The sequence below is a fragment of the Mus caroli genome, unplaced genomic scaffold, assembly GCF_978045245.1.
Source record: "Mus caroli unplaced genomic scaffold, Mus_caroli_1 scaffold_1, whole genome shotgun sequence".
Taxonomy (NCBI): Eukaryota; Metazoa; Chordata; class Mammalia; order Rodentia; family Muridae; genus Mus; species Mus caroli.
In genome coordinates this window covers 34,152,931-34,169,447 of record NW_028227256.1, presented here as the reverse complement: position 1 = coordinate 34,169,447, position 16,517 = coordinate 34,152,931, and the positions used below count along the sequence as shown (strand labels likewise).

Genomic DNA, 16,517 nt, shown 5'->3' with positions numbered 1-16,517 from the left:
ACCATGGTGAAAAATCAAAGACCGATATATTTAATCTTATAAAAACAGAAACTTGGCTCCAGTTCTGGCTCTAAGATTTGTGAATGTGGCTCTATCTACATCAAATAATTCACAGATGTCTCCTGGAATTCTCTCATAAACATATCTGTCTGTTCTCTCTCATGAGCTTATTTATCCGGTTGTTTATTTTCCAGATACTTACTCATAGCATGAGTGTGACACAATGACCTTCACTGTGCAGAATCTAATGCTATTTGATTTTTTAAAAAAATTTCTAGATGGCTTTCATTTTGGCCACTGGCCAAACCATTTTGTGTCCCTTTGACATAGCCATTTATGGTTTTCCAGCACTTTCTATCTTCACAAGATGGTCTAGTTGTATGGTTTATTTTTCTATGCGCCAGCTCCAGAATCATCCTGGTTCCTTTTATTGGAGAAAGATATTTAGATACCAGGATGGGTGTTTACTGTGTTCTTTGAAAAAGATATTAATCAGAGCTAGGAATATATATTTGTACACACACACATGATCTCTGTATCTGTCTGTCTGTTATGTATGTATGTATATAAAGAAACACATTTATATTTTAGGGTTTGTTCTTGATCCCTGTGATGGTGGCTTTAATTCTCAACTTGACCCAACTTTGGAGGAGAGGCTCAATGAAAGGCTGTCTACACTGGGTTAGCCAGTGGTCTGTAGGGGACTGTGTTTGTTGATTGATGTGGGAGGATCCAGCCTACTGTGGGTGGCTCCATTCCCTAGGCAGGGAATCTGAACCATATAAGAATAGTGAGGTCAAACTGAGAACAAGCAAGGAAGCATGCACACATTCATTTCTCTTGGCTCTTGACTGTGGTTGTGATGTTACTTGATGTCTAACGTTCCTGCCTTGTCTGTAATCTAGAACTGTAAGATGAAATAAAGCCTTTGTCACAGCAACAGAAATGAAACTAGAGCATCCTCTTATTTGAAATTTCTTTCTCTATGGTAAGCTTGTCTTCCATTTTTACCATCTTTTCCATTATCCACTGCCCTATACACAGTATACATATAATTTCAGAATTATTCACCAACAGATTCACCATGTTAAAGAATTTACAACTAGAGCTTGTGTTTGTGTTAATTCCTTCTGTCTTTGGATTTAGAGTTTTAAAAGATACTTAGCCGTCATTTTGCCCTAAAGTTTCAATAAGATTAGGCCCTGTGTTTGCAATACAGTTAGACTCATTTGTTAGAATCTTCTTTTCTTCCTGGAATGACACTACATCCTTATTTATATTGAAAAATGTTGTTTTCACTAAAGTTTGCTCCTTTTATCTTTGAGGTAGGGTCTCACCTAGCTCAGGCTACTCTCAGATTCTATATGCAGCTGAGGCTGGCCTTGAATATCTGATCTTCCTGCCTCCATCCCCAAGTGCTGGGATTATAGTTATATGCCATTACACCTGGCTTAAAGTTGACTCTTGATGTATAGCAATGGGAGTCCAGGTCACGTATGTACAACACCAGTACTGTTAAAAAAAAAATGTGTCACAACAAGAATTAGCTCCTTTGTGACCACCCAGCAGCCTCTCTCAGCTCCTGATGACCACTGGGATCCTTTCCATCTTTATGATGTACTTTCTCTAAATTGCCATGACAACAGAATGGTTTTTACATGGACCAGTTTAACAGCTTGTTCGTTCCTATCTCTGGGCAGTGTTGGATTGGGTGGATTTGCTCTCCACCTGTTGAGCAGCAACAGGGTTCCATCAGTGTGTGTGTTTATAAATACAGCTATTATAAACATTCATGTACACATTATATTTCAATAGTCTCCTCGACTGCTGACTTATTAATTTAGGGCTCTTTCCTGGACATATCCCCAGTGCATGGAAAGTGGGACCTAAAGTATGTGGGAGACATTGCTAGTTAAATTCAAGGTGGTTCTTGCTGTCCTCATTCTTCTAGAACTTTCTCTAAGAGGTAACTGGGGAAGATTGGAAGGCAGGCAGAGGGAGAATGAGTGGACTTTCTTCTGCTTGTCTACATGATCCTCTGGTTATAGAGGCTAAGTACCACTTAGTAGTGGTTGCGGTGACAGCAGCCACTGCCTGATCTGGTAAGGCTGTTGCTTCTAGCTTCATGTACAAACTCTAGAATCTCAACCTCAGACCAATGCCACTCCTCAAATATCACTCACATTCCTTTGTTTGCAGATGTCTCTAAGTTCCTGGGGTATCAGAGATGGTCAACGGTAACTCACCCTGAGAGGTGTGAGTTCTAGTTGTGGAGCGACTCCTCTGAACACTTTTCTTCGTGTAGCTCCAGGCTTGGGGGGTAGACAGCTCCTTTATGCACTTACCATCCCCGAATAATGTCCGCGTCTATTTCTGCTGATCTGTCTGTCCATGTAGTCACTCCCTCTGATACATGCTCTCTGGTAGAACACATAGTAGGTCATATATTTGTCCTTTGCCCTTGCATTCTGATAGCTCCTCTTTGTTGCTTTTAGGATCAAGGCCACTGTAAGCATCGGCTCCTGTCTCTGTGTACCCAGGGCATTGTCTCTTCTGCTTCTGACCGTGTACGTGCCTTCCCAGAAGCACACATCCCCAGTTCATCATTGCCTGATCTTTCTAGGGAAGCCATTGTTCGAGGAATGCACCCTGGGGCTGAATCTTCCCTTAAGACAAGAGCTGAAGCAGGAGACATTAGCACATTTTAATCCAGGTCTTTATCTTTCCCATATAAATATAGGTGCAGGCATAATTGATAGCTAAGGCTATTAAAATGTATTTGTTGTCATAAATATTCAATGTTATAGAATACATAGCACTGTGGATTACATTCTGCTGATGATATGAAATTGAATCTATGCTCTTTAATAGACCTGGACCTTCTAACCATTTAAAAGCATTAAACATCAGAGGCCCCCACAAGAAATGGTCATGTGACCCATAAGAAGAGACCCAACTGCATAATTGAACATAGAGGTTTTTTTTTGTATGAAGTACATTAGGATTCAATTATAGATCATGGCATCTACCCATTGAGACTTCAATATTGTTCAGGAAAGGGTTGGGAGGATTTTGTTTCGTAGAAAGAAAGGAGGAGACTGAGGAGGAAGAGAGAAGGAAGGAAAGAGAAAAAGGAGCAAAGATAGGAAGGAAGAACTTCCAGCCTGCATTTAAGTGGAGGATGGGACACCTAAGTCCTTGTTCACAGTCACAGAACCCAAGGGCAAAAATGGGAATGGAGTTCTGGTTGCTAGTTTAAAAAAAAAGTTCTTGCAATATGCAAGATTTCAGCTAGCTAAGAGCCTGAGGATGCAGTTCCACTGGGAGCTTGAGGCCTTTTCAGGGTAAAGGTGCAGGTTACAAGGCCATTAGCCATGAGTCTCAGCTTTTAAGTTTCAGTTTTCAGCTTTAAAAAAAATATGTATTTTATGTGCATGGATGTTTTGCCTGCATGGATGTCTGTATATGATGTGTATATCTAGGGCCTATAGAAGCCAGATGAGGGCACTGGATACCCAGGAACTGGAGTTACAGATGGTTGTTAGCCACCATTAGGGTGCTGAGAATCAACCCCAGCTCCTCTGGAAGAGCAGCAAGTGCTCTTAACCACTGAGTCATCTCTCCAGCCTTAGTTGTCTGCTCTTAAAACTTGGCCCACTACCCCAACTTTCCACCTAACAGTCTCTACTTAAACATGGTTCTCTACTTAGAGCTAGAGTGGGTGGTAACAGGTGACTCCAGCAGAACCAGGCTACTCTTGTAGTGACAGTTGGGGCTGGCATTCACTTTAAATTCCTCGGAGAAATCTCACCATGCGATGCCCTTTTCAGAGACTGCCCAAACTCAGTGCTTGCCGGTTTCTAGGAGTTCCCCAAATTCTGTATCATTGGCAGCCAGAAGAAGTTCTTACTCTAAGGAGGGAGGCTGTCTTTGAATCCACTGAGAAATGAGAAGAGATGAGACATGCTGTCCCATCAGGCGGCCAGATGTCACAGTGGCTGGATAGCAGGGAGTCTAGGTTAGTTTCCCTGACTTGAAGGAATCTCCATTTTACAATGCTGTGATAATACAAAGTCAACATTTTCAGGGGCCCAGGATGCACACATATGAGAAGATGCCAGGCTCAGAAACGTGCCCAAACTGTCCTGTATAAAGTTGAACTTAAGTTATAAGTTTGTGTTTATAGCTTCCTGCTGTGTTCTTGGTTTTGCTGGTTGTTTGTTTTTTTGTTTGGATTGAACCCAGAGCCACTGGCACACTGGGGAGCGCTGACTTACATCCCCTTTGTGTCTTCACATTCAGATGGTGATGATGTGGGAATAAGGAAGGAGACTAAATAAATGTCCATTTATATATATCTTTAATTGCAATTATTATTTAATGTATGAGTGCTCTTTTGCACATATATCCACCTGCTGGAAGAGGGCATCAGATCCCCCTATAGATGGTTGTGAGCCACCTTGTGGTTGCTGGGAATTGAATTCATGACCTCTGGAAGAGCAGCTAGTGCTCTTAACCACTGAGTTATTTCACCAGCCCCGTAAGACATCCATTTATAACATAGCTAGGATAAGGGGCTTAAACATCCCATGGATTTCATTCAAAACAAAACAAAACAAAACAAAACAAAACAAAACAAAAACCTTAGCTGGGTTGGAAACAGTGGAGTGTGCCTGTGGTCCCAGCTACTTGGAAGGCCAGCATGGGGACAACACTTGGGCATGAGAGTTGAAGGCTGGACTGGGTAACAGAGCAGGACCTTCACCTCAAAAAATATGGGAAGGACTACACGTTTGGATCTGTGCTGGTTGGTTTTTATGTCAACTTGACACAAGTTAGAGTCATCTGAGAGGATGACTGAGAAAATGCCTCCCTAAGATCCAGCTGTAGGCAAGCCTGTGGAGCATTTCCTTAACTTATGATAGATGTAGGAGGGCCCAGCCCATTGCAAGTAGGACTACTCCTGGGCTTGTGGTTCTGGGTTCTATAAGAAAGCAGGCTTAGCAAGCTAAGAAGAGCAAACCAGTAAGCAGCTCCCCTTTATGGCCTCTGCATCAGCTCCTGCCTCCAGCTTCCTGCCCAGTTTGAGTTCCTGCCCTGACTTCCTTCAGTGATGGACTATGATGTGGAGTGTAAGCTGAAAAAACCCTTTTCTTCCTAACTTGCGTTGGTTATGATATTTCATCACAGCAGTAGTAACCTTAATGAAGACAGGATCCCAGCACCCATGCTGGGTAGCTTACAACAGCAGGTAACTCCAGCCCAGGGGATGCAACGCCCTCTCCTGACCTCCGCCAGCAACTGAACATACCCATATGCAAACATAACTAAAAACATTAGAATCATGTGCACATATGCTTATACGCTGGGTTGGGAACTCTTCACGCTTTCCAAAGCCACCACCTTTGCCACCTCATGATAGGTCTGGAACTTCTGGGGCCGACAGCCATGAGTCCCATTTCATAGGAGAGGAAATTAAGGCTCTCCCTTGCTGTCACACCACTCCCAAAGGATGAGTAGCACTGAGGCGAAACCACAGCCAAACCCTTTACCCCGAGGCTATATAGTGTCGCCCAGAGAGCTGGCCCCAGGGGAGCAGGAGACAGAGCCACCTGCATTTTCAGTCAGTCTTTGAAGCATCCTCGGAATTCTCCCTGTCAGGTGAGAAGCCACAACCCCTCCTGTTCATCTGGCTCTCCAGCCTAGTGAGCCGCTGTTTCAGCTTCATCTGGGAGGCACTGTACTCAGCCAGGAGTCGGGCAAACCTCGTCTGCAGGATGTCCAGGGACGACTCCAGGTACTCCACCTTCTCCTCAACGTCCCTGGTATCTACCCTGGCCGCGACTAGGTCCTCATCAATTAGGTTGTCCTTCATCAGAATCTGACGACCCTTTTCCTCCAGAGCCCTCTTAGCGTCTGGGTACTCGGTGAGGGCTTCCATCAGGTCATCCTTGGAGAGGCAGAACAGGTCTGAGTAGCCGATACTCCTGATGTTGGCCGTCCTGCGGTTCCCAGACTTGCTCCCCTTAATGTTTAAGATGCTGATCTCCCCAAAGTAACTGCCGTCACTGAGGACCACAAACTGGGTGACCCCGTCATCAGCCACCACAGCCAGCTTGCCCTCCTTGATGATGTACATCTCTCTTCCAATGTCCCCCTTTTTGCATATGTAGTCCCCGGGGCTGAACACAGTGGGGCGGAGCTTCAGCACCAGCTCCACCAGCAGCCCCGCCTCGCAGTCCTGGAAGATTCGGACCTTCTTCAGCGTGTCCAGGTGCACGTTGATGGCGATCTCAGCCTTCAGCTTGTCCGGGAGGTTTTTGAGCACTTCCTTTTCATCCACCGTCTTCCTGTTGGCCCACAGATAGTCAAACCATCGGATAACCCGAGTCTCCAAGTCCTTGGTTACCTTCCGGAACTGCATGTACTGCTTGACGGAGTCGATCTTAGCCTGGAACTCTACCCGGGGAGCGTTCATGTTGGAAATCATGGAGCCTACGTTGCCCACTATGGTGGCAAAGATCAGGATACCCACCAGGAAGTCGATGACCACAAAGAGATACTCTTCATCCTTCACGGGGGGTGGGGTCTCACCGATGGTGGTCAGGGTCAGGGTGGACCAGTAGAGACTGTAAATATACTTCCGGGAGAGACGTGCATACTCCGGCTTGGAGGTGTTTGGATAGACCCAGGAGTCTGTCCCAAAACCAATGAACTTGGAAATGGCAAAGTAGATGCAGGCATTCCAGTGGATGATGATGAGTGTGTACAGGACCAAGTTCCCTATCCTGAACACGTTGGGGTAGTTGGTCCTTGTCTCTGTGCGGTCAAAGAACTCAAAGAGCCGAGAGAACTTCAGGAGGCGGTTGAACCTCAGTTCTGGGTAGTTCACGCCCAACTTTAAATAAGCCAGGTCTGTGGGGATGAGAGACAGGATGTCCAGCTTGAAGTGCAAGGTCTTTGTGTAATGTTTCCACAGCCTCTTGGTATCTCTGACCATTAGGCCTTGCTCAAGGAAACCTAAGGACGGAGAAGGGGACAGTCACTTGGGCACCAAAGAGGCTTAAACTGCCTACACAACAGATAGTGGTGTGTATCTGAGAGAAACAATATTAGACATAACTAATATTAATGTTGACACTCACCCTGAATTTTTCTATAATTTTTCTATAATCTCTTCTGTTTAATTTTTTTCTCTCTTCTGGGAATGGAACCCAGGGCCTTGTGAAAGCTTCCAGTTATCTATGTGTCGGGTGAGGGAGCACGCACCTTCCTAATGTTGTTCTCTCTTTATGTTTTGTATGTACTTGAAAATATGAATCATCAAACTTCAAAAATTCAGATCAAAGCCTACCAAGCAGGCATCACCAGTCGTAGTGATCAGGGAAACAGTGCTGGGCTTGACCCCCAGAGCTTACGCCACGAGGCACTTTTACAAGTTCAAGGTGTCACGGCTGCTAGCACAAGACCTTTGCTGAAAATGAAAATGAAGGCTGTCATCATATATGACCCAATCAAGTTCTGATACTCCTAGTCCTCAGGTTATTCTTGCTCAATAATTGCCCTTCAGGATCCATAGAGCAACTGATTCCAGGATTCCTTAATCCCTCTGCTTCCAAGGGAACCAGAATCCTTAGATGCTTAAGTATCTTCCATAGAATGATGTTACATCTGCACATTACCCATACATATCCTCCTCTTGATTATGTTAAATCCTCTCTAAGTTTCTTATAGTGCCCAATACATGTAGCATAAATGCTACGAAGCCGTACTGTGTTGTGTAGGGATAAATGGAGAACCAGGAGAAATAAAACTTCTAAGTGTTCAGCTCAGAACGTTTTTTTCCAAATATTATCTGGTTGATTGGCTCTCCAAGTGCAGGATCTATGGATGCTATAGTGCTTGTGCATGTGTCTATGGAGTGTCTCGTGTAGCCATGGGTGCTTGTGGATGGGCCTATGGAGTGCAGGATCTATAGATGCCATGGGCGCTTTTGCATGTGCCTATGCATTGTGCCTATGCCTTGCATATCCACGGTGCTTGTGTGTGTGTCTGTGGAGTGCCTTGTGTAGGATCCTGCCTTGTCATTTTATGATTCTTCTGAGTCTGAAGATCTTTTCCTTTTGGACTGTGATCATGGCCACCTGGTTTCCTGACCTCTATCTCCCTCGGCTTCTTGCTGAAGCTGGCATTGCCAAGGACAACATCCAAGAACAGGAAGGGATGGAGCTGACATCCGAGTGAGGGCGAGGTGTTGTTCTGAGTCTTGCCTGAGACAAGCAGCAGGGTTCCAGAGGATGCTCACAGAGCACTGTGCCTGTGGGTAGTAGTGTGACTGCTGCGGAGACCGTTCATACCACCTCCAGCTGTGTGTCGGATGTTCTCTAAGTTAATGCGCTGGGCACCACTGGGAGGAAGCAGGGCTTGCCACTCTGCCTGACCGGGGTGTGAATATGGGCCTTGGTTTCTGACTCAGTAAGGTGCTTCTTGTTTCATGTACTGGGAAAGCAAGATGAGCTGAGAGGATGTGTGAGTTAGAGCTACGTGGTGTGATTCCGTGTGTTCCCATTAAGCATGGCTGTGTGGGTGGTTGTTCCAAAATCTTAGCAGCAGTAAGAAGGGCCTCTACAAGGTTAGGTGATGATGTATTTGTGTTCCTTAGAAAAAGATGCCCGAAAGCTGAGCAGCCCCAATTCTCAAGCACAGGTGTGACTGAACCCCAACCAGAGGCTGTTTGAAAGAACTAGTGGTCCTAGATCCTATTTTGAATTTCACTTCTTCACATGTTAAAACTTCCTCGAGGAGCCGGAGAGATGACTCACTGCCCTGAATTCAGTTCCCTGCACACATGTCTGGTTGCTCACAAATGCCTATAACTCAAGCTCCATCATAGGGGTCTGATGCCCTCCTGTGGACACTCTGGGCACTTACACTCATGGGCACAAACCCATTCACAGACTCACACATTTCACTTTATAAAAAAATAAAATAAAAATATCCCAAAATAGTCATAGAAGTAAATTGTAAAACTCCTCTGAGAGGGACAGAGTAGTGCTTCCTGGACCTTCCATATTTCTGAGAAGAACTTGGAGGACTGACTGAGTGTCACCTCACACAGGCAGTACTGAAGGGTCCTTTGATATGACAGCTTAGCCTTGTGTCCCGTGACAAAAGTGAAGTCCAGACAACCATCTTGACTTGCTTGTATAACACTGGGACAGTAGATTCCAGAGTCCCTGTGTCTTAACCCCTGACCAGGTCTTGTTGAAGGATTCGGTATCAAGATACCAGCGCCCACTCTGTGTTTGTGGGTCTCCAGATCTCTCAGGCACCTTTTGGTCAAAGGTAGGTAACATTCAGTCCACTACCATGGGTCTTCTTGAGTATTCTATGGTTCCTCCTACTGAGGGCCTGTGACCTGGCCCAGTCAAGTCCGTGGGGCACACTCACCTGTCCGGGCTCGAACCAGCATGTCCACAACATAAAGGACATCTGCAGAGTAGTCCAAGACCAGCCACAGCGTCAGGTGCTCTGATTGTAGCTCATCAAAACAGGCCCTGAAGAAGCCAAGTGCGAGATATGACAGGATGGCCTAGTGTCAGAGCACAGACCCTTCCCTGCCCTGTGTTGTGAATAAGCTCATTACAACCAGTGGCCATTATTCCTGCAGGGTTACACCTGCCACATAGCACTTTCCTCTGAGATGAAAACCTTCTATTTTGGAAGGAACCCTCTTAAGATAGGATTTCTAGAGAGGCGAAGCAACAGATATTTTAAAGGGAAGTGAAATACTACATGGATGTTCATTAAGACAGGAGGTAAACAATTCAAAGTAGCTTCAGGAAGTCCCTGAAACTGATCATATTCACTAAGACCCTCCCTCCCTATAAAGTATGTAAACAGTAAAGCCTGCTGAGTGTCACCATCAGGAAAGCCAAGCTGCAAACAACAACAAAAAACAACAACAACAAACAAAAAACCCCAAAACCAACAACAGCAACAAAAACAAAACAAAACAAAATACCCCAGGCCAGGCAGTGGTGGTGCACACCTTTAATCCCAGCACTTGGGAGGCAGAGGCAGGCGGGTTTCTGAGTTTGACGCCAGCCTGGTCTGCAGAGTGAGTTCCAGGACAGCCAAGGCTATACAGAGAAACTCTGTCTCAAAAACAAAAAAGAAAGAAAGAAAGAAAGAAAGAAAGAAAGAAAGAAAGAAAGAAAGAAAGAAAGAAAGAAAGAAAGAAAGAGAGAGAGAGAGAGAAAGAGAGAAAGAGAGAGAGAAAGAAAGAAAGAAAGAAAGAAAGAAAGAAAGAAAGAAAGAAGAAAATTTTCAGACAAGTCAGCAGCCTTGAAAAAGCAGAGAGACCAACTGAACTTCTTAGAAGAAACAAAGACTGGATGCGCTGCCAGGAAAAGGCTCTGATCAATTGAGCCACTGAAAAAGGACTCTGAGAAAGGACTCCAACCTGCTCTGTTGCCTTCAGGCTGTGTAATATGCATCAAGTTTCCAGCTTTCACGAGCTGTCACCCACGCAGGGGTGGACTTTGGTGATTCAGCTGTCTTGGAGTCATTTCTGCTATTATAAGTAACCCTCACCCAGATTCCTGTAAATAATTCCAATTAAACTCATTGGCTCACCAAGTTGGAGTCATGGGCTCTGTTTCTGGAGTTAATAGATGTGTGTGTGTGTGTGTGCGTGTGTGTGTGTGTGTGTGTGTGTGTGTGTGTGTGTGTGTGTTGTGTGCTGTATCTCCCAGGAAAAGTTTGTCCCATGACAATGCAGTGGAATTACTCCAGGCTCAGAGAAGTTACTCTGTCCCATAGTCACTGGGCTCATAGGAAGAAGAACTCAGGACTTAGATGTGTACTGTGAATTTTAACGATAGAATGCAAAATAAATATTCTACCCACCCACCCAAACAAAGAACTATGCAACCAGCTACCCAGCCACCCAACCAACAAACTACCCAATCAACCACCCAACCAACCAATCAAACAACCAAACAACCACCCCAACAAGCACTGAAACAATCTACCCAACCAGCTAGCCACATACCTAACCACCCACCCACCTACCCACACAAACAACTACCCTAACAACCACTCAAAAAACCACCCAACCAACCAACTACTCAACCAGCTATCCACCCACTCAACCACTCAACCACTCACCCAACCAACCAATAAACCAACTACCCTACTAGCCACCTACCCAAACAACCATACAACCAGATTACCACCCAAAGAACCACTGAAACAACCAACTACCCAACCAGCTTTCCATCCACCTGCCTGCCCACCCACCCAATATCAATCAATCAATCAATCAATCAATCAATCAAACAAACAAACAAAAAACTGGGATTGGCATTAGGTAAAGGGGTTAACAACCTTTTCTTTCCAGAGTCTTATTCCAAAATATTCTAGCGAATATTTTTCCCACATTTTGATTCTTCTTGTTTGTTGTTTCTCACACAGACAGCACCCCAAGTTTTCCTCTTTACCCCCAAAGAATAGCAGCCTACTTGCCACTCAAGTCTTCTGCACACTTGGAAATAGAATCTGACTTACACCTGTGTTCTCAGAGTCTAGATCACGTGTCAAGAGCTGCACTGCCAGCTTGCCCATTTGCCGGGGGGTGGGGGGGTGGGGGGGTGGGGGTGGGGATGGGGCTCCCATGCTCTCCCCATTCACCAGCCTCACAGACCCTCAGATAGGCTAAACCCCAGGCTTCCAAAGCATGCGGTGTTATGCTTTGGATGGCGAGTACCCCGCAAAGGTTCATGGGCTAAAGGCTTGGTCACCAGTCTGTAGCATGCCTGGGAGGTGATAGAACCTTTAGTTGGTCAAGGGGGGTTGCCTTTAAAAGGAAGATTAGGTCCCCGCCTGTTCCCTTCCTCTATACTTCCTTCTTCTCTGCCCTGGTGTCTTGTCTTGTCAGTGGACCAGTGACCTTTCTGAAACTCTGAGCTAGAATAACTTTTTTCTTTTACATCATTTAGTTTTTGTCATATCAGCAGAAAGCTGACCAACTGCAGGGACACAGGTGTTCTCTGCATCCTGGTTAAGGAGTAACATGCTAAAAATCACTGCGCAGCCTCCTAGGCCAGCTGTGTCTGTCTTACAGACTTTCCCAGGAACACATCAAGGCCTACTGTCTACTCAAAGAGGACGCTCTCCTGCATCATGGAAAAACCAGAGGGCACACTCACTCTCAAAGGGCTGTATCCTGGTTGGCTCAGGAGATCCCCTGATCCCTGTCCAGCTTTCTTTCACAAGTACAGAGACTTGCCTCTGCGTGACTTCCTCATAGGCTTACTTGGGGACATTTCTAACCCTGTGCCTCCTCTTGGAGGGACAATGAACCCTGTATCCTGTCCTGCTAGAGAGGGCCTTCGGACCCTTTCCTTACCTTCAGAGAGGAGTAGTAGGATCTCCTTGTCACCTCAGCAGCCTGCACCCTGTAGATCTGCTCAGGGTAGGGGTCCCCTCACCGCACCCTTACCTAGCAACATATTTAAGAGTGCTCCAAAAGCCTGCATGGCATCCTCTAGTGGCACACCCTTGCAGGCTTGCTTAGGAAAGCTCCTGCCACTTCCCCAACCGCAAGGGGGAGGCATCCTGCCCCAGTACCCACAGCAGCAGTTATCCCATGGTAGGGAAGGGGATGCTTACTAGAAAGTTATAGCTCAGCCCTGTGGCTCCAACCTCTGCACCCCAGGAACCCAGCAGAACTTGCTAGCAAAGGTCCCTGCTACACTCTCTTCTTTTTCACTAGCTCTCCCTGTGGAAACTCTAATGCCTTGGGTCTTCTGTAGAAAAGCGACAGCTCCTTCTAACATGCTTAACTAAGAGCACCCCAAAGTCTGCATCTACCTTCAGAAGAATAGCAGAATGTGCCACACGGTTCCAACACGGCAACCTGGCTTGGAAACCAGAAGCCTAGAATTTACGCACTGTTACCTTCACTGAACGCTTACTTAACCACAGGTTCACTCAAAATGGTTCCCTAAGCCTCTCAGAACAGTGGCTAGCCTCTGCCCCTTCCTCATATAACCCTAATACAGATTTCAGAGTGCTCAGACTGTCTTGGGGCCCTTCTCACCCAAGGTTTAAAAAACTTCAGAGTCCTTTGTGAAATGGCCGGATTTTTTTTACAGAGAGAGGACCGAACACAGTGGTTCTCAACCTGTGCGTCGGCAGGGGTCGCATATCAGATATCCTACATATTAGATATTTACATTATGTAACATTCATAACAACAGCAAAAATACAGTTATGAAGCATCAATGGTCACAGCATTAGGAAGGTTGAGAACCACTGACCCAAGGCAACAGAGCTCTGTGGTGGCTGAGAAGGGGGAAGCTCACTCTGGTGAAACTGAACACTCTGAGGCTTTTTTGCCCTCTCCCCTCCTGTGCCCACTTCAGTGCCTACCTGCATACAAGTAGACACCAGTTATAGAAGACCGGGAGCGCGATGGCAGTCAGCCAGCGGTAGTAGATGTTGCTGGAGGGGTCCACCACAATGGGCTCCTCCTTCCTGCTGGAAACACAAATGGACATTGTTCTGTATGAAAGGGATCTAAAGGCCTTCACTAACTTAGTGACCTGAGAGGGATTGTAGGTTTGGGGAAAGAAGTGGAGGTCACAACAGGATCTTCTGAGTTCCAAGGGGGTCTCACAGAATGCCTCTGTGGGGAAGACAGGCCAGGAACCCCCTCCCTCCCAGTCCAACCTCCATAATTGTAAAGTCTTGCTGACTTGTTTCCACATGCCCCAGGGTATCATTCCTGAGCTTTAGAATTTGATCTGGGAATGAAGAGGCAGCATGGCTGAGTGCTGGCAAGGGAGCCATTGACTCCTGGGGAGAGCTTTGTGGCAATGCTGGTTCCCAGGGACCACCCACGCCCTCGAGGCTGGAAGTGTGCATGTTGACAGCTCTCAGAGTCTCTGAGGCAGTTTGTAAGACTGAACTTGGAAGCCCTGGAGTGTGTCCTCCAGCCCTCTGCACCTCTCGCTACATTTGTGAGAAGAGGGAGTTACTGACTTCATTGTGAGTCATCGAGGTAAGGTTACCACTCCACTGAAGTGTTGAGAAATTGGTGACTCTCGGGTTAATGTCATACAACCATCACTCGCTTTCACTAGCCCCTGGGAAGTTACACACAGCCCAAGGCCGGAGGCATTTTGAAGCAACTGAAATTCACACCGAGATGGAAACGTGAAGCAGGGGTTTAAAAGTCACGTCATGCGAATTGGCTGAGTAGGTTTTTGTTAAAAAACTGACTGCAAAGGTCATGTATGGGGTTACATGCCTGTAACCTCAGGACATGGGAAGCTGGGGCAGGAGAATTAAGCTCAAGGCTAGCCTTCACTACATAGGACACCCTGCCCATTCTAGTTTGCTTTCTGTTGCTATCATAAATACTGTGATGGTTTGTATATGCTTGGCCTAGGGAGTGGCACTATCAGAAGGTGTGGTCCTGTTGGAGTAGGTGTGTCACTGTGGGCTTTAAGACCCTTGCCTGGAAGTCAGTCTTCTGCTAGCAGCCTTCAGCTGAAGATGTAGAACTCTCAGCTCTGCCTGCACCAAGCCTGCCATGGTCCCACCTTGATGATAATGAACTGACCCTTTGAACCTGTAAGCCAGCCCCAATTAAATGCCGTCCTTTATAAGAATTGCCTTGGTCATGGTGTCTGCTCACAGCCATGGAAACCCTAAGACAAATACTGTGGCCTAAAGCCATTTGGGAGAGGAAAGAGTTTATTTCAGTTTACACTTCCAGGTCAGGGCCACCAGCCTAGGGGATAGTCCTGCCCATAGTGGGCTGGATCAATCATTAGTCAAGACAATCAATCCTTCACAGATGCTGCAATGGAGCTAACTGATCTAGGCAATCCCTCAGTACGGACTCCCTCACATGACTCTGGGCTGTGTCCAGGCGACAGCTGGAGCTAATTAGGACATTGTCTGACAAACCAGAATAAAACAAACCAAGATAAGAGGACCCTTGAGGAGTTCTAAATAATAGTTAAATTTATTTGGCATACATTGCTATCAGAACACGTGACTTAAAAGATGAACTTCTTATCTTGCAGATCTGTAAATTGAAAGTCAAGAATGGGTCTCATCATTTCCAACACAGAGTTGTGACCTCTTGGGAGGTTTTAGAGGAGCCATTTTACTCCACCCCATACCACTCCCTTGTTTGTAGTGATGGCGAATGTCCCTGTACCTGCAGGCCTGCAGGTCCCATGGATTTTTTTGCTGGCTGTAATGCATAGTTATATATGTAGCTTTACAGTGCTGTGGCGGGGCTGTGGAGCTGGCTGGCAGGGGGTAAAGTGCTCACTGTACAAGCACAAGAACTAGAGTTTGGATCCCTAGAGCCCATGTAATGGCTGGGTAGACATGGTGGCTGTCTGTAATCCCAGCACCCCAGGAGGGAGAACATGCGTGGGCAAGCTGGTTTTGAATTGGTGAGCTCTGGGTTCAGCGAGAATCTCTACTTCAAAAACTATAGTGAAGAGTGATGGAGGAAGACACTGGACTCAATTTCAGGTTTCCACATGCACAGATGTGTGCACCTACATGGATACAGACAGACATAGGCACATGCAAGAAAGAGGAGGAGGAAGGAAAAAATGAAAAAAAAAAAAAAAAACCCTGTCTACTCTTCTAATCCTTGGAACTGGTTGTCCTAGCTAGGTTTAACTGAACTGGACACATCCAGATTCATTTGAGGGAGTCTGAATTGGGTTATTCGGACCTGTTGTCACTTCTGTGGGAAATTGTCTTGATTAATGATTGATGCGAGGGGAGCATCACAGATCACTGTGGTGGTACCATCCCTATGCTAATGGACCTGTGTCTATGAAGAAGAAAAATAAAAAGAGGAGGAAGAAGAGGAAGGAGGAGGAAGAGGAAGAAGAGGAGGAGGAAGAGGAGGAGGAAGCAACAGCCACTGTAGCAGGAGCAGCTGGGTCATTTCTTGATTTTTGACACCATTTCCATCTACAGTGTGAGCTGTCATCACCAGCCTAACACTTCAAAGTTTTGTCGATAAATATGTTTTTTAAACCGTTTTAATTTTACTTAAGCCCGAGGATGCCTTCCCTCAGGAAGGAGATTTTAGGTATGGAACTATAACCTACTTTTGTAGGAGTCCCAGAAAGCTCCATTTAGCAAAGTACCTTTAGCATACAGCCATGCCTCAGCTGGTCACAGCAGGCAAATGTCGTCCTGTTAGCCATGACCATCTGACTCTCATAGGAGAAAGTGCCAAGCTTCAGCCAAATGAGTTGTTGTATCTAATCCCTAGCCATTAGTACTGCCCATTACAGGCTACAGCTCTGAGATCCTATTTGGTTTTGGAGACACATGATTCTAGTATTGTGGATAAAACGTACTTAAGAAATATTAAAAATAATTTTATCTTTTGACAGTGGAAGAAAGAGTTATTCTATTTGCTAATCAAGCACAAAGACAAATCCTCCATCTTAATGAATGTCACC

General features: G+C 45.9%; 1 protein-coding gene across 1 annotated transcript in view; it reads right to left on the bottom strand.

The window, feature by feature from the left end:
• Window positions 1-5,508: 5,508 nt before the first annotated feature.
• Cnga3 (cyclic nucleotide gated channel subunit alpha 3) overlaps window positions 5,509-16,517 on the bottom strand; it is a 44,008-nt gene continuing 32,999 nt past the window's right edge. Inside the window, exons 4-6 of the mRNA XM_085836520.1 lie at window positions 13,438-13,545; window positions 9,451-9,557; window positions 5,509-7,020 (exon numbers count right to left, since the gene is read on the bottom strand). Of these exons, the coding sequence (XP_085692646.1) occupies window positions 5,621-7,020; window positions 9,451-9,557; window positions 13,438-13,545 (1,615 nt within the window). The 3' untranslated portion in view covers window positions 5,509-5,620. The remainder of the gene's footprint in view (window positions 7,021-9,450; window positions 9,558-13,437; window positions 13,546-16,517) is intronic.